Source organism: Marmota flaviventris, chromosome 13 (assembly GCF_047511675.1).
Source record: "Marmota flaviventris isolate mMarFla1 chromosome 13, mMarFla1.hap1, whole genome shotgun sequence".
Classification (NCBI taxonomy): Eukaryota; Metazoa; Chordata; class Mammalia; order Rodentia; family Sciuridae; genus Marmota; species Marmota flaviventris.
The window spans coordinates 96,519,681-96,539,937 of record NC_092510.1 but is presented as its reverse complement, the minus strand read 5'-3'; the positions used below and the strand labels follow the sequence as shown (position 1 = coordinate 96,539,937).

At 45.7% G+C, this 20,257-nt stretch overlaps 1 protein-coding gene across 12 annotated transcripts in view; it reads right to left on the bottom strand.

The window, feature by feature from the left end:
* Nucleotides 1-20,257, bottom strand: part of Ralgps1 (Ral GEF with PH domain and SH3 binding motif 1) — a 244,625-nt gene that overhangs the window by 149,296 nt on the left and 75,072 nt on the right. For all 12 annotated transcript variants that reach the window (XM_071600970.1, XM_071600974.1, XM_071600975.1 and 9 more), the window contains exon 5: nt 7,309-7,392. In XM_071600970.1, the coding sequence (XP_071457071.1) occupies nt 7,309-7,392 (84 nt within the window). The remainder of the gene's footprint in view (nt 1-7,308; nt 7,393-20,257) is intronic.

Here is a 20,257-nt window from a genome sequence, read left to right as displayed (position 1 = left end):
CAACAGTTTGATTCAACAGAGCTGCCTGAAGCCCCAGTGGGTGCAGGCTCCAGAATCCATGAGTCTAGAAGAGAATATAGGTTTCTTATGTGGAGCATTTCCAGATTGGCTTTTTTCATTTAAGATTCATCTCTATTTTTTATTTTAATTTTTAAAATATTTTTTTGGTTGTAGATGGACACAATACCTTGATTTATTTTTATGTGGTGCTGAGGATCGAACCTAGTGCCTCACAAGTGCAAGGCATGTGCTCTACCACTGAGACACAACTCCAGCCCCTCATCTCTATTTTTTTAGTTAACTATTTATTTATTTATTTGGTGCCAGAATTGAACCCACAGGCACTTAACCACTGAGCAACATCCCCAGCCCTTTTTATCTTTTATTTTGAGACAGGGTCTTACTAAGTTGCATAGGATTTTGCTAAGTTGCTGAGGCAGGCTTTGAACTCACAATCCTCCTGCCTCAGCCTCCTGAGTCGCTGGGATTCCATCTGTATTTTTACATGACTTGATAACTTATTCCAGTTTATCTTACCCATTCATCTACTGAAGGACATCTCCATTGCTTCCAGTTTTTAAAAACTTGAATGAAATTGCTGTACATGTCTCTGTGCTTATGTGCATCCATGTGCATATGTGTATGTATGTGTGTGTAAGCTTTCAAATCATCTGGGTAAATACCCAGGAGTGCAATTGTTGGACACATCTGCCTCGTTGCATTCCCACCGCCCCACACACAGGACTTCGTGCTGCTCCAGATCCTGGCCAACAGTTGGCACTGTCAGCTTTTCTGTGTTTGAGGCATTCTAATAGGTGTGTAGGATTTTGCTTTTCTCTAATGATAAATAATACTGAGCATCTTTTCATAAGTTTATTTGGCATCTGGATATCTCCTTTGGTGAGGTATCTGTTGAGTTCTTTTGCCTGTTTTTAATTGGGCCATTTTTTTTTTTACTGTTGAGCTTTCAGAATATGATTTGTACACAAGTCCTTTATCAGATATATATTTGAAAAATATTTTCTCTCAGTGCCTGGTTTGTCTCTTAATTCTCTTAACCATGTCTTTTGAAGAATGAAAATCTTATTAACTTAATAAAGTTCCAATCAATTTTTTATTTCATGGATTGTGCTTTTGGTTTCATCATCAAACCCAAGGTCATACAGATTTTTTTCTTCTGTAAGTTTTAGAGTTTTGAGTTTCACATTTAGTCCTAAGGTTGATTTTGAGTTTTTATGAAAGGGCTTAGGTCTGTGTCTAGATGCATTTACACACATGCACATGTCTGCTGTTCCAGCACTATTTATTGAAAAATTATCCTTTCTCTAGTGGATGCCTTTATACCTTTATGAAAAATGAGCTGACTCTATTTGTGAGGGGCTCCTTCTAGAGTCGATATTCTGTTCCACTGACCTAGATGCCTGTTGTTTTGCCAATACTGAGTCCCCTAACTTTGTTCTTTTTTAGCACTGTGTTGTCTATTCTAGGTCTTCAGCCTTTCCATACCATCTTTAGAATAAGTTTGTTACTATTTATAAAATAGTTTTGTAGGATTCTTATTGGAATTACATTGAATCTACAGATCAAGTAGGAAAGAAGTGACATCTTAACAATAATGTCTTTTGACCCATGATGATAGAATATTTTTCCATTTATTTAAATCTAATTTGACTTCTTTCATCAGTGTATTATAGTTTTCCACATATAAACCTGTACATATTTTGTTACATAAATACCTAAGTTTTGTTTTTGGTGCTATTACAAATGGTATTTTTTTTTAATTTCAAATTCCAATTCTTCATTACTGGTATATAGGAAAGCATACTGACCTTGTGTCTTGTAACCTTGTTGTAGTACGCTTTTTAATTCTGGGGTGGAGGGCATTAAATAGACTTCTTTGGAATTTTCCATATAGACAGTCATGTCAGCTATGAATAAAGATAGTTTGGTTTCCTTCTTTCCAATTTTTGTCTGTTATTTATATATTTTTCTTGTCTAATTGCACTAACCAGGACCTCTAATACAATGTTGAATAGAATGGAAAGAGAGCACACCCTTGTCTTATTCCCAATCCTTGGAGGAAAGTGACCTTTAAAAATGATTTTGACTAAAAGATTTTTATAAATGTTCTTTATCAAGTTAATGAAATAGCCTTCTACTCCTAATATGCTGATTTTTTAAAATTGTGAACAAAAGTTGGACTTTGTCAAATGTTTTTTTCAGGTCAATTATTTTTCTTTTTTGGATCAATAATACATTACATTAATTGATTTTCAACTATTTGAACCAGTTGTGTATACATGGAATATATCCCATTTTGTCACAGTGTAAATAACTTTTCAATACACACAAATTATTACTATAATGACAGTTGCTTCGGTGATATAGCTATAGAGTTCAACTGCTGGGGACTTAGACATCCCCTGGGAGACCCAAAGAGGTATTATAGATGAACAAACTAAATACATAGGAACACAAAGAACTTTATTTAGTTAATCAACCACAAATAAAAACAATCAAACCATGTGGCAAAAGGAAAAAAAATATCTAGGTTTAAGAAAAAAAAATTATCTTTTCTTATGAGAAATCTACTTTTGCCACAAATTTCTCATAAGTCCATTCATGATTTTTTTTTTTTTTTTTTAAAGAAACCAAGAGTTAGAAGGGATCTTAGAGGTTCTGCCTTTTCTCTGCCACACCACTGGATGCAGTTCTACACTAACCATGATAAAGCCCTTGTCTGGCTTCTGCTTGAGCTTCCACAGTTAGGAAAGAGCCAAACTGCCTCCTACTTCTGGTCCCTGTATTTAACCATCAGGCCCTCTGGGCTGATCCAGCCACCCAGTAAGAACCCCACAGTTACTTACAAACCTCGCTGACTCCTCCCTGAGCTTTCTCACTCCTTAGACCTTCTCCTGATCCCCTCACCCTTCTGGTCACTGTGATACTTACAAGCTCCTGTGTGACATCGGCACCCCATGTGAAGCACCCCAAACTGGACATAAAGCAGACCAGAATAGAATTACTTACACCTATGAGAACTTCTCAATGCAAAAGAGCTGACAATGCCAATGGTTGGCAGGGATCTGGAGCAAGGCAAACTCTCACATGTTGTTGTGAGGGGGCAGATGTGGTCCAGATTGCACCCCTAAGTATTTACCCAGATGATTTTAAAACTTACATAGCACACATACAAGCATGAAAATGTTCACAGCAACTTATTCAAATTGTCAAAAACTGGAAGAAACTGAGATGTCCTTCAGTATTGATCAATGGGTAAGCTGACCATGGGGAATCCATATAGTGACATAGTGTTCATGTAAAAAACTGAAATGAGTTATCAAGTCATATATAGAGAGATGAGTCTATTACAAAGTGAAAAATGCTGGTCTAAACAGGCTACATATATATCCTTCCTTTTTCTTTCTGTCTTCCTTTTTAGACTGTCTGGAAAAGATAAACCAATAGAGATAAACAAGCAGATCAGGATCTGGGTCACTTCTTTCTCTCCACCACAAATCCCACCTTCTTCCTCAAGCAACTTGTACATCACCATGAACTACAGCTTCATGCCTCTTGACCACTTCAACTGCAGCAACCATCGCTCCCACCACTTCCATCACCATCTCCTTCCTGATTACCAGGGATGGCTCGACAGCAGAAAACTACACTCCAGTCTTGGCCACAACCCTTCTCCTTGACCCCACTGTGCCAGACCCTCCCTCTCAGCATCCCCTGGAGTCCCTGGCAGCCCTCTTTCTTGGCATCCTTTTCCTCTAGGCAGACCCATCCCCTATCAGTTGTTACTCCACTCCCTCCTTTGCCAGTACTTGAAGTTCTCTTTTGCCTTGGTCCTTCCAGAAACTCAGGCTGCTGGCCTCTGTGTGCATGCACAGATGGATCCCACCACGAATCCCACCATGGATCCCACCATGCCTCCTGTGCTCCCACTCTCAGGCTGTGCAGGTTAACTGGATATGACTACCTGCCTACTGCCCCAGGGACACTGTAAAAGTCACAATTTTTACTGTGCCACCATCGGTGCCCTAGAGCCTTTCCATATCAGCTCTTCCTCCTTCACCCTGGAGTGGGTTTTCCACTTTCCCACCCTCTGCTTCCCCCTTTGCCTCCTGTTTTCCTGAAGAAAAGAGGCCACAGGGCCTCCCTGTGTCACATCTACAGGTGGACTGACAACTGCATCTTGCCTTTTTGGGGCACCTCTCATCCCAAGAGCCCCAGCCTCAGCCTCTCCCACCTTCTCTGGGAAATACTTCATCAAGGATTCCTTCTCATCTTTAACTTTTCCTTGTTTCCTGGATTCTTCCATTCAAAACAGGAACCTCCTCAAGACTGCCCACTTAGAAGAAGAAACAGAGGACCACCTCTCTGGGCCTGTTTGACCCCTCCTGCCATCTCCTCCTCATCTCCGTCTTTGGAGTCATAGTTGCTGGGATCACCCGCACCTGCTCTCTCTCCGCTGTCGCCATCTCCTCCTACTCAGCCTGCTACGATTCCGACAAAACTGTCTGCCTGATGTCACCAGCAGGGTCTCGATGCCAGGTTTCAAGGCCTCTTCTCCAGCTGACTTACGTGGCCCATGCTGCAGCACTCTCTCTCTCTCTCTCAGAATGATTCCACTATCTTTCCTGGGTGTTCCTTCTGCTCTTGGCCACCCTTTCTCAGCTACTTGTGCTGCCCGCTGTCCTCTGCCCATCCACAAACACCAGCAGTCCTCACATTCACACTTGGGCCTCTGTTACTCCCGACTTCCTCTTCATCATTTCCAAAACTTTCAGCATCCCCTGGACACCGTCCCTGCCCTCACACCTATACCTATGCCCCAGCCTCTAGTCTGGCCTTAACCTTTCTTTTGGCTCAGAGCTCCCACAACCCTTCATGTTAATCGTTTCCTGTGTGACAAGCATGGGGCTAGACCCTTTACTCCCATGATTCTCATTTAATCTTTAAAAAACAGTCAAAATGCTTCCTGAGGAAGATGAGCTCACAGAGGCCAAAAGCTAGCCCACACTGTACAACTAATGAGTTATGGGGTTAAGACGCCAACCCAGGTCAGATCTGTTTCATTCTCTGAGACCCTAAAGCGATCCCGCATTCATTTTAGTGCAGCAATCAACTCCCTAAAATTACATGCAAATGTATGTGTCCACAGTTTCTGGGGAAAAGTTCTTATGTGATATCGTCAGATTCTCACAAGAATCCATGACTCAAAAAAGATGGAGAATGTCTCTGCTGTAAGGAGAACTCCTTGAGGTCAAGACCCCAAAGAACCTGGCTGAGCTCTTCCATGCAGCTGTTCTATGAAGAAATCCCTAGGGACTCGGGCCCTGCTGGCAAGCAGATCAGGACACTGGCCACTGAGTTTCTGGCCTGGCCACAAGGAGCCTCAATCCCTGGCAACCTCCTTCCCATCAGCTGATCTGCACATTTTCCTTGTCTTCCCTCTAAAACATATGGATACCTCTTGGTGCCACACACTATGCAAGCAGAGGATCTCATTCTCAGTTACAGATTTGGAAACTGAGGCTCTGCAGGGGCAGTGACCTGCTTCCTTTTACCTGGAGTCCTGTCCTCACATGGAAAGGCCCACCAGGAAGGGACACCAATGAGTACATCCCGAAGAAAGCCACCCCAGTGGCTGACCGTCCTGGCCTCTGGGCAATGTTCAAACTAGAGCTACAAGGGCTATGTCCAGGAACGGCCAAAGGGCCATCAGGAAGTCCATTTCCTGGAGCATTCTGCTTGAGAAAATGCAATTTCACTTCTGGCTCATTTCACCACTCAGCCTGAGCTGGACATAATGCAATTGTTCACAGAACAAGCTGCATGGCCTTTGCCAAGCTGGCCTGGCATCTGCCTGCAAAGCAGATTGCATCAGAGCCCCAACAGCCTCTCCTACAGGAGCTCCATGGCTGGTCAGAGGAGGGACTGAGTTGGCTCCCAGTCAAGTTGTTTTGTTGGGAAAACTATGAATCCCCTGATAGTTTATGCACATCTGTTTTCTTAAGACTAAGCTCAGTTGAAAAGAAAAAGATTTTCAAACGAAAGAGAAAAGAAGCAAAAGGTTTGGAACTTGATTTTTCAAAACAAACGATATGCAGCTTCTAGCCCAGCCGCATCTAGGCCTTTCTTAGCTCTTAATCATATCTCACCAAGGAACACCTCGGTCCGCTCTAGTCCTGATCTTCAGCCAATAAGCTGGTGTCTCTGTGAGGCTCCCACTGTGCTCACATGGGTGCTGAGGCTATGAGGGCTGGAAAAGCTGAATAGCAGTGATGCACAGGACCAGGCATTTCCAAGAGGGAAGGCCCAGCTGGAGCCATGGCCTCAAGGGAACATAGGCCCCAGCACCCAGAGGACCAATCATGCACATTATGCAACCTCTGGGCCACTGTCCTCATTTGAAACCAGAAAAACAAAACAGAAGAAGAAAAAATTGCCAACAGCATCATCTGGGGGTTTGGTTTATGCAACGGGAGTCGTCACAACCAGAGCAAAAATTGTGCTCCATCAAATCAGTTTGGAATAGTATGGGGCCAGTTAATCTGGGTTCAAAGAAGTCCAACTCAAAACTGTTTCCTGAGCACCTCATTCACTGGTCCTACTGAAGGTCTAGTACCTTTCTGCCCGACACTGGGTAAGGGAGCAGGTGGCAGGTGGGCATAGTGATGAGTAAGACGTGCGTGGTACCTGTCCTATGAAACTCACAGACTGGCAAGGAAGCAGAGACCAGAGAGCTACACAGGATGAAGACAGATGGGTAAAGCACCACACAGAGAAGGACATGGTGCCATGAGGGAATGGATGATCGGGAGACCTCTGACAGGCTGGGGACCCAGGGGACAGGCTAAGATCTGAGAGTTAAACATGAAGGAGGAGCTCTGGGCTGACAGCAGAACACATAGGGCCCCTATAGGACAGAGACACGATGCATCGGGCAAGAGACGCAGGCCAGCATGGTGAAGCCTGAAGAGGGAGGAATAGGAAGCAAGGCTGGAGGATGGCAGAGGCTGGATCCCGATACCTGACCTCTCAGAGCACAACAGGGTGCTAGAACCTTAGCTTATATGGAATTGAAGCCCCTGGCATGACATAGACACAGGAAAGACATGTTCAGTTCTACCCACCTTATGAACTGGGTTGTAATGGCGTGAGAGTGGGTGAACACAGGGGTCTGGAGGAAGGGTTTGGACCTGGGGCAAGGTGCCTCGAAGTGAACCCTGGTGGGGCTGCAGCATTTAGGGACAACAGACTGCCTCTGGACAGGCATACACAAGGGCGGTTGCTTACCTGGTTAAACCTCCGGGTGAAGGCCACGACGTTGGGGGCCAGACTGTGTTTCTCCTTCTTACTCCATCCACAGCTGGCTAGTTCCTAGAAAGCAGAGAGTCCATTTCAACAGGGATTCTACTTGGGATGCAAAACCCACCACATCAAGTGGGAAGGAGCGGGGAGCTGAAGACCTGGCTACTCTCACCTTCACCAGGTCGGGGAGGAAGGCGGGATCTGTGGGAGAAGGTGTCTGCACGTGCTGCCAAAGGTGAGGAGGAGATGCAGAATACTTTCCTCCCATAACTTTGGCCACATTTCCCAAGATTTCTATGTCAAAATATTCTCTTTTTATGTTTTGAGTAGTGCGTTGTAATCATGCATAATAGTGGGGTCCACTGTGACATATTCATACATGCAAATAATCTAGTTGCTTCATTTCATTCCCTAGTACACACCTTTCCCTCTCCTCATGGTCTCCTTCCTCTAGACTACTGGGCTTCCTTATATTTATTTACTTTTTAAAAATTGGTATGTTATATATAAAAAGTAGGGGGGCTGGGGTTGTGGCTCAGATGTAGAGTGTTCACCTAGCATGCATGAGGCACTGGGTTCGATCCTCAACACCACATAAAAATAAAATATTGTGTCCATCTATAACTAAAAAGCAAATATTTTAAAAAGTAGGATTCATGATATATTCATACATGCATAGAGCATAATTTAGTCATCATTCATTTTGCAGTTCCTCTGATACTTGCATTCTAAAATTTATAGCAACGTAGTTCACAATAGCCAAGGTATGGAACCAGCCTAGATGCCCCTCAAAGGATGAATGGATAAAGAAAATGTGGTATATATACACAGTGGAGTATTACTCAGCCATAAAGAAGGACGAAATTATGTCATTTGCTGGTAAATGGATGGAACTGCAGAGCATCAGGCTAAGTGAAACAAGCCAGATGAAGAAGTCAAGAGTTGAATGTTTTCTCTCATATGTGGCTTCTCTGGGGCCAAAAGTCCTTTCTTAGTGGGGACACAAACATTTTAACTAGCAGGACTCCTCCTGATGTAGAGTGAACCCAGAGCCCCAGGTGAACTTAAAACTGAAATCCAGCTGAAGGCTCGCAGATTTCATTGACCACATGACAGCCTCCATTCCTGAGTCAGGAAAAAATCCTAATCCAGGCCCACCACCACCAGAAGAGCTTCCAGGACTACAGGGGCTTCCTTCCTGAAGTTGGCCCCTTCCACTGTATATGACCAAAGGGACAGAAGGGAAGGTTCACTTTAGTGTCTTGTTCAGGGGCCTTGTCTCTGCCTTTCCAGCAGGTTTAGCATCATGATTTGAAGAAACAGATTTTATCTATCAGTAAGGCTGGTTCCTACCTGGAGATAAAAGAAGTAATCTAATGGGGGTTTTAAAAAGGACCAAGGTAAAGCCACTATCCAAAGACCATTCCCAACTTGTGCCTGCCAGAAAACAGAAGAAACGTAGATGCTAGAATTCTCTATCCTGAGTTCTAAAACTTCCTGTTAATTCATATCAGGCTCAATATTATTAGTATCTTTTTTTTCCAGCTGCACAGCTGGAACTTTCTAAAGATTTTTAGTGAGAGTCAGTTATCCACCAGCTGGGACAGAGGCAGATCAGGAAGTCAGGGCAGTAATGGGAATGGCCATAAAGAAAACCATCGGCTGGGCAATTATGCCTGAGGTGTGGTGCTCATCAAACATATCTCAGGGCCCACAGGTAAGCCACAGATAGGAGCCTGTGGAAACTGGCCAGAGTTACTGGGCAGCTCTGGCAACAAGATGGACAAGCCAGGCACGGGAACACATGGGAACCAACCAGGAGGAGCTATCACACACCTCCTCACGGCTGCCTCACATGTATCACGGCCTTCACAGAAACCCCCACAAGAGAACACGACCAACCCAGACCCTGCCAAGTCCTCACACTGCCCCCTCCCAGGCTAGACCCCAGGTAAGAGTAATGACAATGATATTAACTAATGCTACCGCTTAGCAAGAATCCCCTATGTGGCAGGTGCTGGACCAGGCACATCACCTATGTTTTCCATGTGATTCTCACCACATTCATTTTAACAAATGGGGGAAAAGGGCTCAGACTTCATGTACACCGTGAGTCCACTTCTCAAAATCAGATGTCTGTCTCTTAGAGATGTACGATTTACCTCTGTTATTTCCTTGTTCTGAACTGTGTATTTGACCTGCCTCTGTTGCATTTACCCACACCATTAAACACACCTGAATTGTTTACAGGTATATGTTCACACTCATTTAGTTTATCAGGACAAAGGCCTCTCTCTCCTGTGGATTCCAAAGCCAGTGCTGGAAAATATGGGTCATGCTCATCAAATATAAAACCCAGCTCCCTACACTGGGTTCAAGGCTGTGGTGTGGTTGTTGCCCAATTTCTGACTGAGAGTGGCCCTCCATATTTTCCTGAAAATTTTAATAAACAGCAGAAGTTGTGCATATGTGTGTGTGTGTGTGTGTGTGTGCGTGTGTGTATACACACTTAATTCAGAGTCTGTGAACTTACTTCTGTACCATACAACTTAGAAAGACACCTGTCGACCAGTTAGACCCAGGTCAAATTCTTGCTGTGCATAACCCAGCAGCATGATGCTTATTTTCTTAGAACTTTCATGTTCTCACCTATGGATTCCAAAGCCAATGCTGGAAAGGATGAACTATGCTAACTAAATATAAAGGTCGCCTCCCCTTCGCAGGGCACACTGCCACAAAACAGCAAGGGCAGCATTCAGCCTTCGCCCAGCCCACAAGCACCACTGTCTTTATTAACAAGATCTATTATTATTTCTCTGCCTTTGTCACACAGGCAGGAGCCAAGCAGGAACTTTATCCACCTGAGTTTAATGATTTGGAATTTCTAAGACCCTGATTCAAACATGGCCATTTTCCAAGGATTCCCTGAGGAGCCTGGTGCTCTAAAGACTGGAGACATCTACCATTAAAACCTCAGCAGCATGAAGCATTGTGCTGAGAGGTACTGGGGCAAAGGTCTTGGGGCTCAAAGGCCCTGTTCTGGATCCCAGCCCTGCTGCTTGTTTCCTGGGCTTCAGTTTCATCATTGATGAAATGAGGATGCTTAACCCCAGGACTGCAGTGGCTGAGGAAGGTGGTGGCAGGTGGGCATAGGGCCAGGCTGGTCATGGACGCTCACGCAGTGTTGGTTGAATGAATGAGGTCTGAGTGGTCCTCCGTGTTGAAACCTCCCAAACGCAGTGATCAAGATCAAGATGATCAAGATGTCCGAAGAAATGAGACCATTCTATCTGCACTAACACAAGTTCTGGCCCAACCTTGTTGGCACTATTCCCCTCTGTGTTTGGCCTTTTAGGATTACAAGAGATTCTATCTGTGTGAAGTGGATCTGGAAAATGTGAAGTAATAGAACAAAACTCTTCCAGTCACTAATGCCTAAAAAAGGTTCATGCTATGGAACTAATGGTACCTATGGTGGGCTGAGGCTGGGAAGGCCCTGGGCTCTGCATCCTGGTGAGCAGGAGCTGCCCCAGGCCCAAGCACTTCCCTTCCTGGGGGCACAGTCCCACCCACCTGGGCTGCCCTGCCTCAGAGTTCTGGGCCCTGGCTGCCAGGCTTCTGGGATCTCTCCTCCATCACACAATGTTCCCCAGATTCACCAGGGAAAACAGAATCTATGAAAAGAAAATTTCCTGCGACTAAACTTAACGATTATCCTGGCCTCACTCTGGCTTCCCTCCTAGGACCCACCCCTCCCCCATCCCAGAGGCCCTGTCCATGTCTTTGACCTCCTCCTCTCCAGCGCCCCCTTCCCGCGGCATCTTAGTGATCATCAGCCTCTCCCAGAAGCCACAGGAAAACAGCCTCCCAGGTGCCCCTCTCCTCCAGCTCCTGCTCTTTCTTCTCCTCCAGGGGAAAATTTCTCACACCCCCTTCCCTCTCCCACCCACCTCTCTACCCCTGCTCATCTGAATGTGCTCTTAACCAAGGACAACTTCCTGACTGGAAAACCACAGCCCCTACTCAGGCCCCTCCACCCCTCTGTGCCCTCTGCCGGGTGCTGGCCCTGCCCTTGCACCCCACGTTCTTCTGCTCATCTTCCCACTTCAGGCCCCCACCTGGGTCTGTCCAGGCTCACTGTCTACATTTCACCCTGAAGGTCACAGAAATACCCTGGCTTCAGCCATGTGTCTCTGTACCCCAGGTTGCCACCCTGAGTGCCAGGCTAGGCTACCCAGCTACCTGCTGGCCACACCGCAGCACCCCACACTGCAAAACCAGCAGGCTCAGAACAAAAGGGTATCGATGCAGTTGCCTTAAATAAAAACTCAAACATGAGATTCATGTAAACATTCAAAGGCAAATGCATATCAGAAGTCACGAAGGAAAAATCCCTAACTGGCACAAAAATAGCCCCATCTTAATACCCCCACCCGTGCTCATTCCTAGGTGACAACAGGCATCAACACTGGTCCTGCAAAGCTTCTCCAGCCATGTGACAGGAGGCTTGCCCACCAGCAGTCAGATCCCTCCAAGAAGGAGCATCAGCTCTCTGCTTAGTGGTCAGGGAGTCAGAAGCCTTGACATGGCCGAGGAGGGCCTGACTCTGACAGTGTCTGAAGCCAGTGAGGTCATCCCTAGAAGAGGTGGCCTGGGGAGTGGTGACACATCCTCCTTGAAGACCCCATGGTATCCAGGCTGCCAAGCCATAGGAAGCTGGCGCCAGCCCACGGTCCCTCCAATGTGGGCTTAATTCTGACCACAGCTTCTCCAAAGCACATTCGTTGACCGTGTCCAGAAATCAGACCTCTGACCACCACCAGCTGGCACCAGCCAATGACACCACGTCACCATTGTGCCTCCCGGCAACTTTTCCCTTCCTCTTCCTTCCCACCCTCTGGCAGGGGAAAAACAAAAACATAAGATCAACTTATGAACAATCTTCAGAAGAACTGGTGGGACAATGACAGTCAAAGGAGCTCTAAAAACACCCAGGACAAGGTGGCCACTGAGGCAGTGGGGGACAGAGCCAACCGGGGGTGTCTAACCAAGAAGCAGGCCCAGCCTCTGGGGACAGGGCTCACAACAGACTCAGGTCAGGAAAGCTTCAGGGGCTGATGTGTCCCTCAGGGATGTGCAGGCCTCATCCCACGGCAGGCAGTCGTCATAGCACAGTGACCTGTTGCCCACACCCCTGCTGTGGAAGTGAGGGAGGAGCATGAGCTGCTGAGGAAGCCTCCCGCTGGGCCCTGGCAGAGGCTGGCTCTGGGCTCAGGAGGGAGCATTAAGGGCACAAAGGTCACAGAAAGAACCCAGCGAGCATGACTGAGGAGTCAGCAGATCTGGGACAACCTCCTGGGTTTCAGTCAGCTTTTTTGCTGCTGTGACCAAAAGATCTGACAAGAACAATTTTAGACAAGTAAAAGTTTATTTGATGCTCATGGATTCAGAGGTCTCGGTCCAGAGATGGGGATTCCACTGCTCTGTGCCCAAGGTGAGGCAGAACATCATGACAGAGGGGTGTGGCAGAGGAAAGCAGCTCAGGACATGGCAGTCAGGAAACAGAGAGCTCTGCTCACCAGGGACAAAATATAAACCCAAAGGCACGCCCCCAGTGACCACCTCCTCCAGCCACGACCCAACTGCCTACAGTTACCATCAGTTAACACATATTGGTAGATTAATGCACGGATCAGGTTACGACTCTCATAATCTAATCACTCACCTCTGAAAGCTCTTGCATTGTCCCCCATGTGAGCTTTTGGGGGACACCTCATATCTAAACCATAATACCATGGCTGGGTGACCTGGGACCATGAGTTTGCTCCTGTGAAAAAGTGGCACTGATAGCAGTGCTGCCACCTAGGGAGTCAAAAGGGTTAGATGAGCTGACATTTGTAAAGTGCCCACAACAATGGCTGACACCTCATAAGCACGTTAATCATGTTAATAAAATAGTGCTCACGGGAAAAGGCATCACTGAGCCGGTGGGAGCAGGGCCAAAAATCCAGGCCAGGAGATCCTGGAGGTAGGAGAAGGCACCAGGCTCCAAAGCCTGGGGTGAGGGCCCAAGCCAGCCAGTGGCCGCACGTGTGAGATATGAGCACCTACTGCATGTCAGGAACTGCAGGAGACACTTCTCACACATCATGTAGGTTCATCCTCACAAACCCTGGTGGTCGTTCTCCCATTTCCAAACAAAATAATAAGGAACAAGCAGATGATTCGATTTTTCCAGGCCACAGAGGCCACTGACAGTAGGGATGGTGGGAGCCATCTTCACCCAAGCCAGGACAAAGCTGTGGTCACCACTTGGGCTCTAACCAGTGCCAGCCTAGAGGAGAGCTGGGTGGCACGAGGGCCAGACAAGGGCTTCTGAGGGGTCCCACCAGGTCAGAAAAGGGTATGACGCCTCTGGCTGCACAGGCAGGAATAGAAGACAAAAGGATGGTAGGATCCAGAGTGAAGATGCCCACCAAGCTCCCGGGAGCCCTCCCCAGAGCAGAGACTCGGGGAAAAACACAGTCGATACGCAGCAATGCCAAGCAGCCCACAGACTCCAGGTAAATACTGAGTCATTACCACTGAGTCTACACACAAACGACAACACACCAGTACTACTGCCATCTGATGGATGAGGCTCTGAGCTCAGAGAGACTTGTCACTTGTCTAAGGACACACAGCTAGAGCTGCTGGAACTGAGATCCAAACCCTGGTCTGATTCCAGAATCCAAGCTTGGCCACCAAACAGCTACAGGAAATAAAGGGGCTTCCTGGGTCCTTTCAGACAATAAATGTGCCAGTTTATGGATGCGCTACTTGGGAGGAACACTTGTCTGGCCCTTTTCAGGAGCCCCATCCACTGGAGGACATCCAAGGCCACTGGCTGTCCCGTGGGTAAAATCTGAAGTTCTAGCAGATCCTAATAATTATTAACAAAACATGAGTGCTTTTATTAGTATATATTTCACTGTCAGCACAATTAAATATCCTGTTATGCTATCCACCCTCAAAGAGAACATAAATCAAAAATGTGAGAGAGCAAATGTAGTTAGTCTGTGAATAAAAACAGGTTTCAAGAGGGAGAAACGGCTTCTGCCCATCATCTATCCTGCGATAAACCCGAACCACTGCTGTATTAAGTTCAAAATAGGTGACAAGTTCAAATGACACATGATATACACATTTCCTAAGGTCACTCCTGAGATCCCTCTGACAAAGCCCACAAATGAAAACAAATCCAAAATAGCAATGAGAATAGCAGCAGAGGGATGTTACCCTCCAATGAGAGATTTCAATACCGTTCTGGGGATCAGCCTGGTTTCTGACTAACTGGAAGCAGAAAGTCTCGAGCTGGAAAAAGTCATGAGGGAGATATAGAGGTGGTGAATCAGCTGCCCAGGGCACTCAGAGAAGCAGAGGGCAGGGGCCAAAAGCCAGCAAGGTCAGCATGCCCACCCCCAGGAGAAACCAAGGTGAGGGAACTGCAGGCTCCCCTCCTATTGGCATTGGAAGGGCTGTACCCTGTAAGCCTGTCCCACAGTGTGGGCATATTGCTGTGTCCTACCTCGGTCACTCAAGAGGAAGGCCAGGAGGGTCAGATCACAAACAATGACAAGCTACCGGGAATGAGTTTAACAGCACAATGAGAGGAAAGACCAAGATAACAGAAAAATTAAGCTTAGAAGGAAAAAATAAGAAATGAAAACTCTAAAACACATACATATGCTTCTTGTTTTGGTATCAGGTATTTAAACACAGGGGTGTTCAACCACTGAGCCACATCCCCAGCTGATTTTTTTTTTAATTTTATTTTTAATATTTATTTTTTAGGTGTACATGGACACAACACAATGCCTTTATTTTTATGTGGTGCTGAGGATCGAACCCGGGTCCCGCCCATGCTAGGCGAGCGCTCTACTGCTGAGCCACAATCCCAGCCCCCCAGCTGATTTTTTATCTTGAGATGGGGTCTCACTAAATTGCTTAGGGCCTTGCTAAATTGCTGAGGTTGGTATTGAATTTGTGATCCTCCTGCTCAGCCTCCTGAGCTGCTGGGGTTACAGGCATGCACTATGGCATCTGACACACACACACAATTTCTATTGCACTTTGCTACTATAAGAAAATGAGAAGTGTTGGACTAAAAAAAAAATTTGCAAAGCACAATCTAATAAAAAGATATGAAATACATGTATGAAGATGTGAATTTGGTGTCAACGTATCTTATGTACAAACAGAGATATGATAAATTGTGGTATAAAGGTGTATTAGGAATTGTAATGCAAAAAAAGATATATATATATATAAAATATATAAAGAACAGCTATAACTCAATGATAGGAAAACAAACAGCCCAGTTTTTGGGGTTTTGTTTTTTTTGAAAACTTGGACAAAAGCTTTGTTCAGATCCTTTATGAAAGAGAATGCGGAGGGCGAGTAAGCCATGGAATGACGTTAGCAGCATTAGCCCCAGGAAAAAGCAAGTCAAAGCTGCAAGATGCCACCCACACCTGTTGCCACAACCTAGAAAAGACAACAGCTGACCTGCCACGGCTGCAAAGGATGCAGCACAGCTGACCTCTCATCTGTCACCCTGGGCATTCAAACTGGCACTGCCATCTGGAAAAGCAGTGTGGCTGTCTCTTATAAGTTAAGCACACACCTACCCTGGGACCTAGCGATCCCACTGGTAGATGTTCACACAATGCAAACCCATGTCCATATAAAACTGTGTGTGCTTGTTTATGGCAGCTTTATTTCTATTCCCCAAATTAGAAACAACCCAGATGTCCATCAGTTGGTGAGGGAATAGGGGAACTGCGGCACACCCACATAGCTGAGTACTACTCAGCCATGAAAAAGGGAATTAGTATTGCACGTGCTAAAAAAGATGCTTCACTTTCTGCCAAAGGAAAGAAACTAGACACTGAAGTGTTGTATGATTTCATTTACACAACATTCTCAAAAAGGTAAAAACTACAGGAACAAAAATTAGATTAATGGCTGCCAAAGACAGGGTCAGAGGTAAACCAATCTCAAAGGGCAAGAGAAAACTGTGGGAGTGACAATAAGCTCTCATCTGGACTGTGGTGACTGCGAGAGAGCACACGTTCTTCAAAACCCACCAAACTGTTCACTAAAAAGTTTGATTCCTACCTGATATAATTAAACTTTAATAAACATGACTTTAAAAGAAAAGGAATTTGCAAGGTGAGTCCCATGCTGACAACTGTGCAAAAAGACCTAAGAACTACTAGTCAACCTGGGGAAGGACAAGGTTCCTGGAGTAAGACTCTGGAGAAAACAGCAGCCATTAAAGATATGTCAGAAATGAAATTACGATAGAAAGCTTGGGAAAGCTTGAGGACTCAGTGAAGGGGAAAGGCGAGAGAGAAAAGGTGATAATAATCTCCAAGAATGCCAAAAAACAAGAATTCCTGCTTGTGTCTATTTAAATTTTGAATATATTTAAATACTACATATTTATTTAAACACATACTTTATATAAATCCAAGTAGCATAACAGGTTTACCATATGCTAAATATTATGTATTTTAATACTCATCTACATTTACATATTATATAGGGATATGTGTGAATATACTCTGTTTCAAGCAACTGATGGATCAAAGAAAATAGAGTATAGTGCTGAACTGGAGGCCTGGTCCCTAAGAGAATGAAATACAGCCCTGGCACACAACTTGGCTTGTCACCGAGTAGGACCTACACAGCCATAAAGACAACGAGTGCTGTTCGTTGGCTTTCCACTTTTACGTCCACCTAAGGAATCTGTGGTTGCTCCGGGGAATGTCAGAATGTGTAGTTCACTAGCTTGACAATGGGGACGTGCAGCTGAGGCAAGGGACTTAAAGAGGGGAGGGAAACACAGGGAGCAAGCAGCCTAGAGACTGCAGGAAGAGAGGTTTCAGAGCACCGAACAGAATCCCAAATAACCTGGAGGAAAACCCTTTAAAGAGGTTGCCTCTGGGAAGGGCCAGGGCGAGGGATGGAGACTTTATCTACACACTCTACTATTTGATTATCATGTGCAGGATTGCTTTGAAAAAACTTTTACTAGATAACATATTACACATAATAAGCCTTCCAAATTAAGTTTTAACAGTTAGTAAATATTTCAAATATACAAAATTTTTATAAAATCATAACCTGCTTATGATCTGTCATTGTCAACGGTTATAAATATAGTCCATTCTCACATGACCACTAGATGCTCTATACCTTTCAGTGGAGGAATCATGAGTCCTCCAGAGAGAGTCCCTAGGATGGGACAAGGGCACTCAGGGCCCATGGTGTGCACAGAAGGCAGGGCTGGCTGAGGGTTCAGGAAGGCTCCCTGGAGGTGGGTGACTGCTGGGAGCGGCACTAACCCTTCCTGGAAAAAAAGTAACTGCTGTGAAACACAGAAGGAAAGGGAAGAGGACTGAAGAGAAGGGGAAGGAGGCAAGGAGGGAGGAAGAATGGAAGGGACGAAGAAGGAGGCCAGTCACGTGCCAGGCCCTGCGCCAGGGAGGTCCCAGACATTGAGGAGCTTGGAGTCTGCTCAGGGGGCAGCAGACAGGAAGGCAGAGAAGGACAAGTACACTTTCCTGCCTGTTCCCTAAGGCTGACATCCCAAGACTGTTCTAGCTCTACGCCTCCTGTGTGGCCATCAGTGGGCTGTGTCTCTGGCTCTTTCCTGGGCAATGATGATGGTAGTGGTGGTGGTGGAAAAGAAAGGGTGAGAAGGAACGATGAGGGAGGAGGGAAGAGGGGAAGGAGGAGCAGCAGTGACTGACGGCTTGTGGAGCACTTCTGCATTCACCTGGTTTCCCAAGTTCAAGTGGATCTTAGGAAATAACAGCAATGAGCACAACAAAGATGCTCTCACGTTCATAGCACTCACCTTCTACAGGCTGGGGAGAGAAGTTTGTCAAATAATAATAAATTATTCAAACCGACTTGATCAGGGTGAAGGCAGGGGACATTCAGAGGTTGTCTCAAGGGTCTGCCTGGCAAACTGACCTGGGGTAAAGAGGTGAGGGGCACTCTCTGCAGCTGTGTGGAGGAAGAGGCTCCCAGACAACAGAAAGTTCATGTATGAGGCCCAGGTCAGCGTGCCCCCTTGAAGCTGAGAAGAGTCAGGTAGCCAATGGGGCAAGAGGACACAGGCTGGAGAGAGTGGGATGAGGGGGACTGGGCAGGACAGGAGCAGGTAAGCATGGGGTTTGTTGTTTCGTTTTGAGGCCCAAGGGAAAGCAGTGGAGGAATGAGCAGAAGGAGCTCCCCAGGCACACAGTGCTCATGACACGAGCAAGAGCAGCAGTGGCCCCAATCCACAAGCACTCTTCCACTGTCCCAGCAGCCACTTTGGTAACTGTGTGGGATGTTCCCATGTTCTCATGTGACAGCCAGCTTGCTTGCTTGACTGCTCCCTGCAGTGCAGGGGATGATCCTGGGCCTCAACACCCCCAGCCCAAGAGAGCAATCCCTCAGTAATCTGCATTTTGATTTAAACTAATGACAATAACAAGAGTGACTAACATATTGAGCGCTCCCTAAGTGCTAGGCACAGCACTGACCATTTCATTCCCGGTTATCCACACTCATTGGATCCTCAAAACAGTCCTATGAGACAGGTACCACTGCTGCCCCAGAAGCTTACCTCAAGGAAAGCAGATTGCGGCCAATGCAAGAGCCAGGACTGAACCCAAGTCTATGGGTGGGTAAAGCCAGGATCCTCGGCCACAGCACCTCCACCTCCAGGCTGGAGTGTGCATTCATGTGCCGAGATGTGCATTCATGTGCCATCGTGTGTGTTTACCAGCTCTCTCTAAATTGAATTCACACCACATCTGGGATTTTATAATATACTTTTGTCCTTAATATAGTACAAACATTTTCTCACATTTGTCCATCCTTCCTTTTCAAAATTCCTGATACCTGCAGGACACCTAGAAACAATTCCTCCTATTCATCTCCTTTTGTCTTTACTCTCGAGTTTTAGGAGAAAATTTTAGCTTGTCTCTTAATTTGCTACTTTGGAGTTTTGCAAAATTTTATTTGCTTCTGCTTTCACTGCAATTTAAGTCTGGTAATATGGTTCTCAGACGACTCTTCATAATCTTGATCTTCACATACTATAGGGACACCCTGAATATCATGGAAATACGAAATGAAATTTCTGGAAGCACATGCTTCTAAGAAAGATGTAGGCTCAGATCAATTCTGCACTGGACCAACTGAAACTTTTCTGCACTGACGAAAATGTTAAAAAGCAATAGAAAGAATGAACCCAGGGGCTAGGGTTGTGGCTCAAGTGGTAGAGCGCTCGCCTGGCATGCGTGAGGCACTGGGTTCGATCCTCTGCACCACATAAAAATAAAATAAAGGTATTGTGTCCACCTACAACTAAAAATATATTTAAAAAAGAAAGAAAGAAAGAAAGAATGAACCCAAAGTTTTCAGAGCCACAGAATTTTACCAGGGAGTTATCTGAGTCTTTTAATGAATGCAAAACCCTTATGCCAAAAATTTATACCAGAGCCTGAAAATCAATGGGAAGAATATCCAAGCCTACCGGGTTTATCTAAGAAATACAGGACCCAGCTAATGTTAACAATCAAAGAAACACATGGATAATTTAAAGAAAAAGTGATCTGATTCTCTCAATAAACATTGCAAAGTTAATTAGCAAAATGCAATGTTCATGTGCAATTTTAAGAAATAAAAAAGAATTTCTTAAAAGCTTAATAATGTTTATCTCAAGCCAACAGCTACCACTCCACATCACTACAGCCAACAACTCAGCTCTGTGGGCCCTGAATTATGTCAGAGATGACAGGTGGCCCAGCCTTTCACAAAGCAACTGCCTTCTCTGAGCGCAGAGAACAGAAAGGGGCCTGAGCCACAGCGGCAGCTCCTCTCAAGTGTT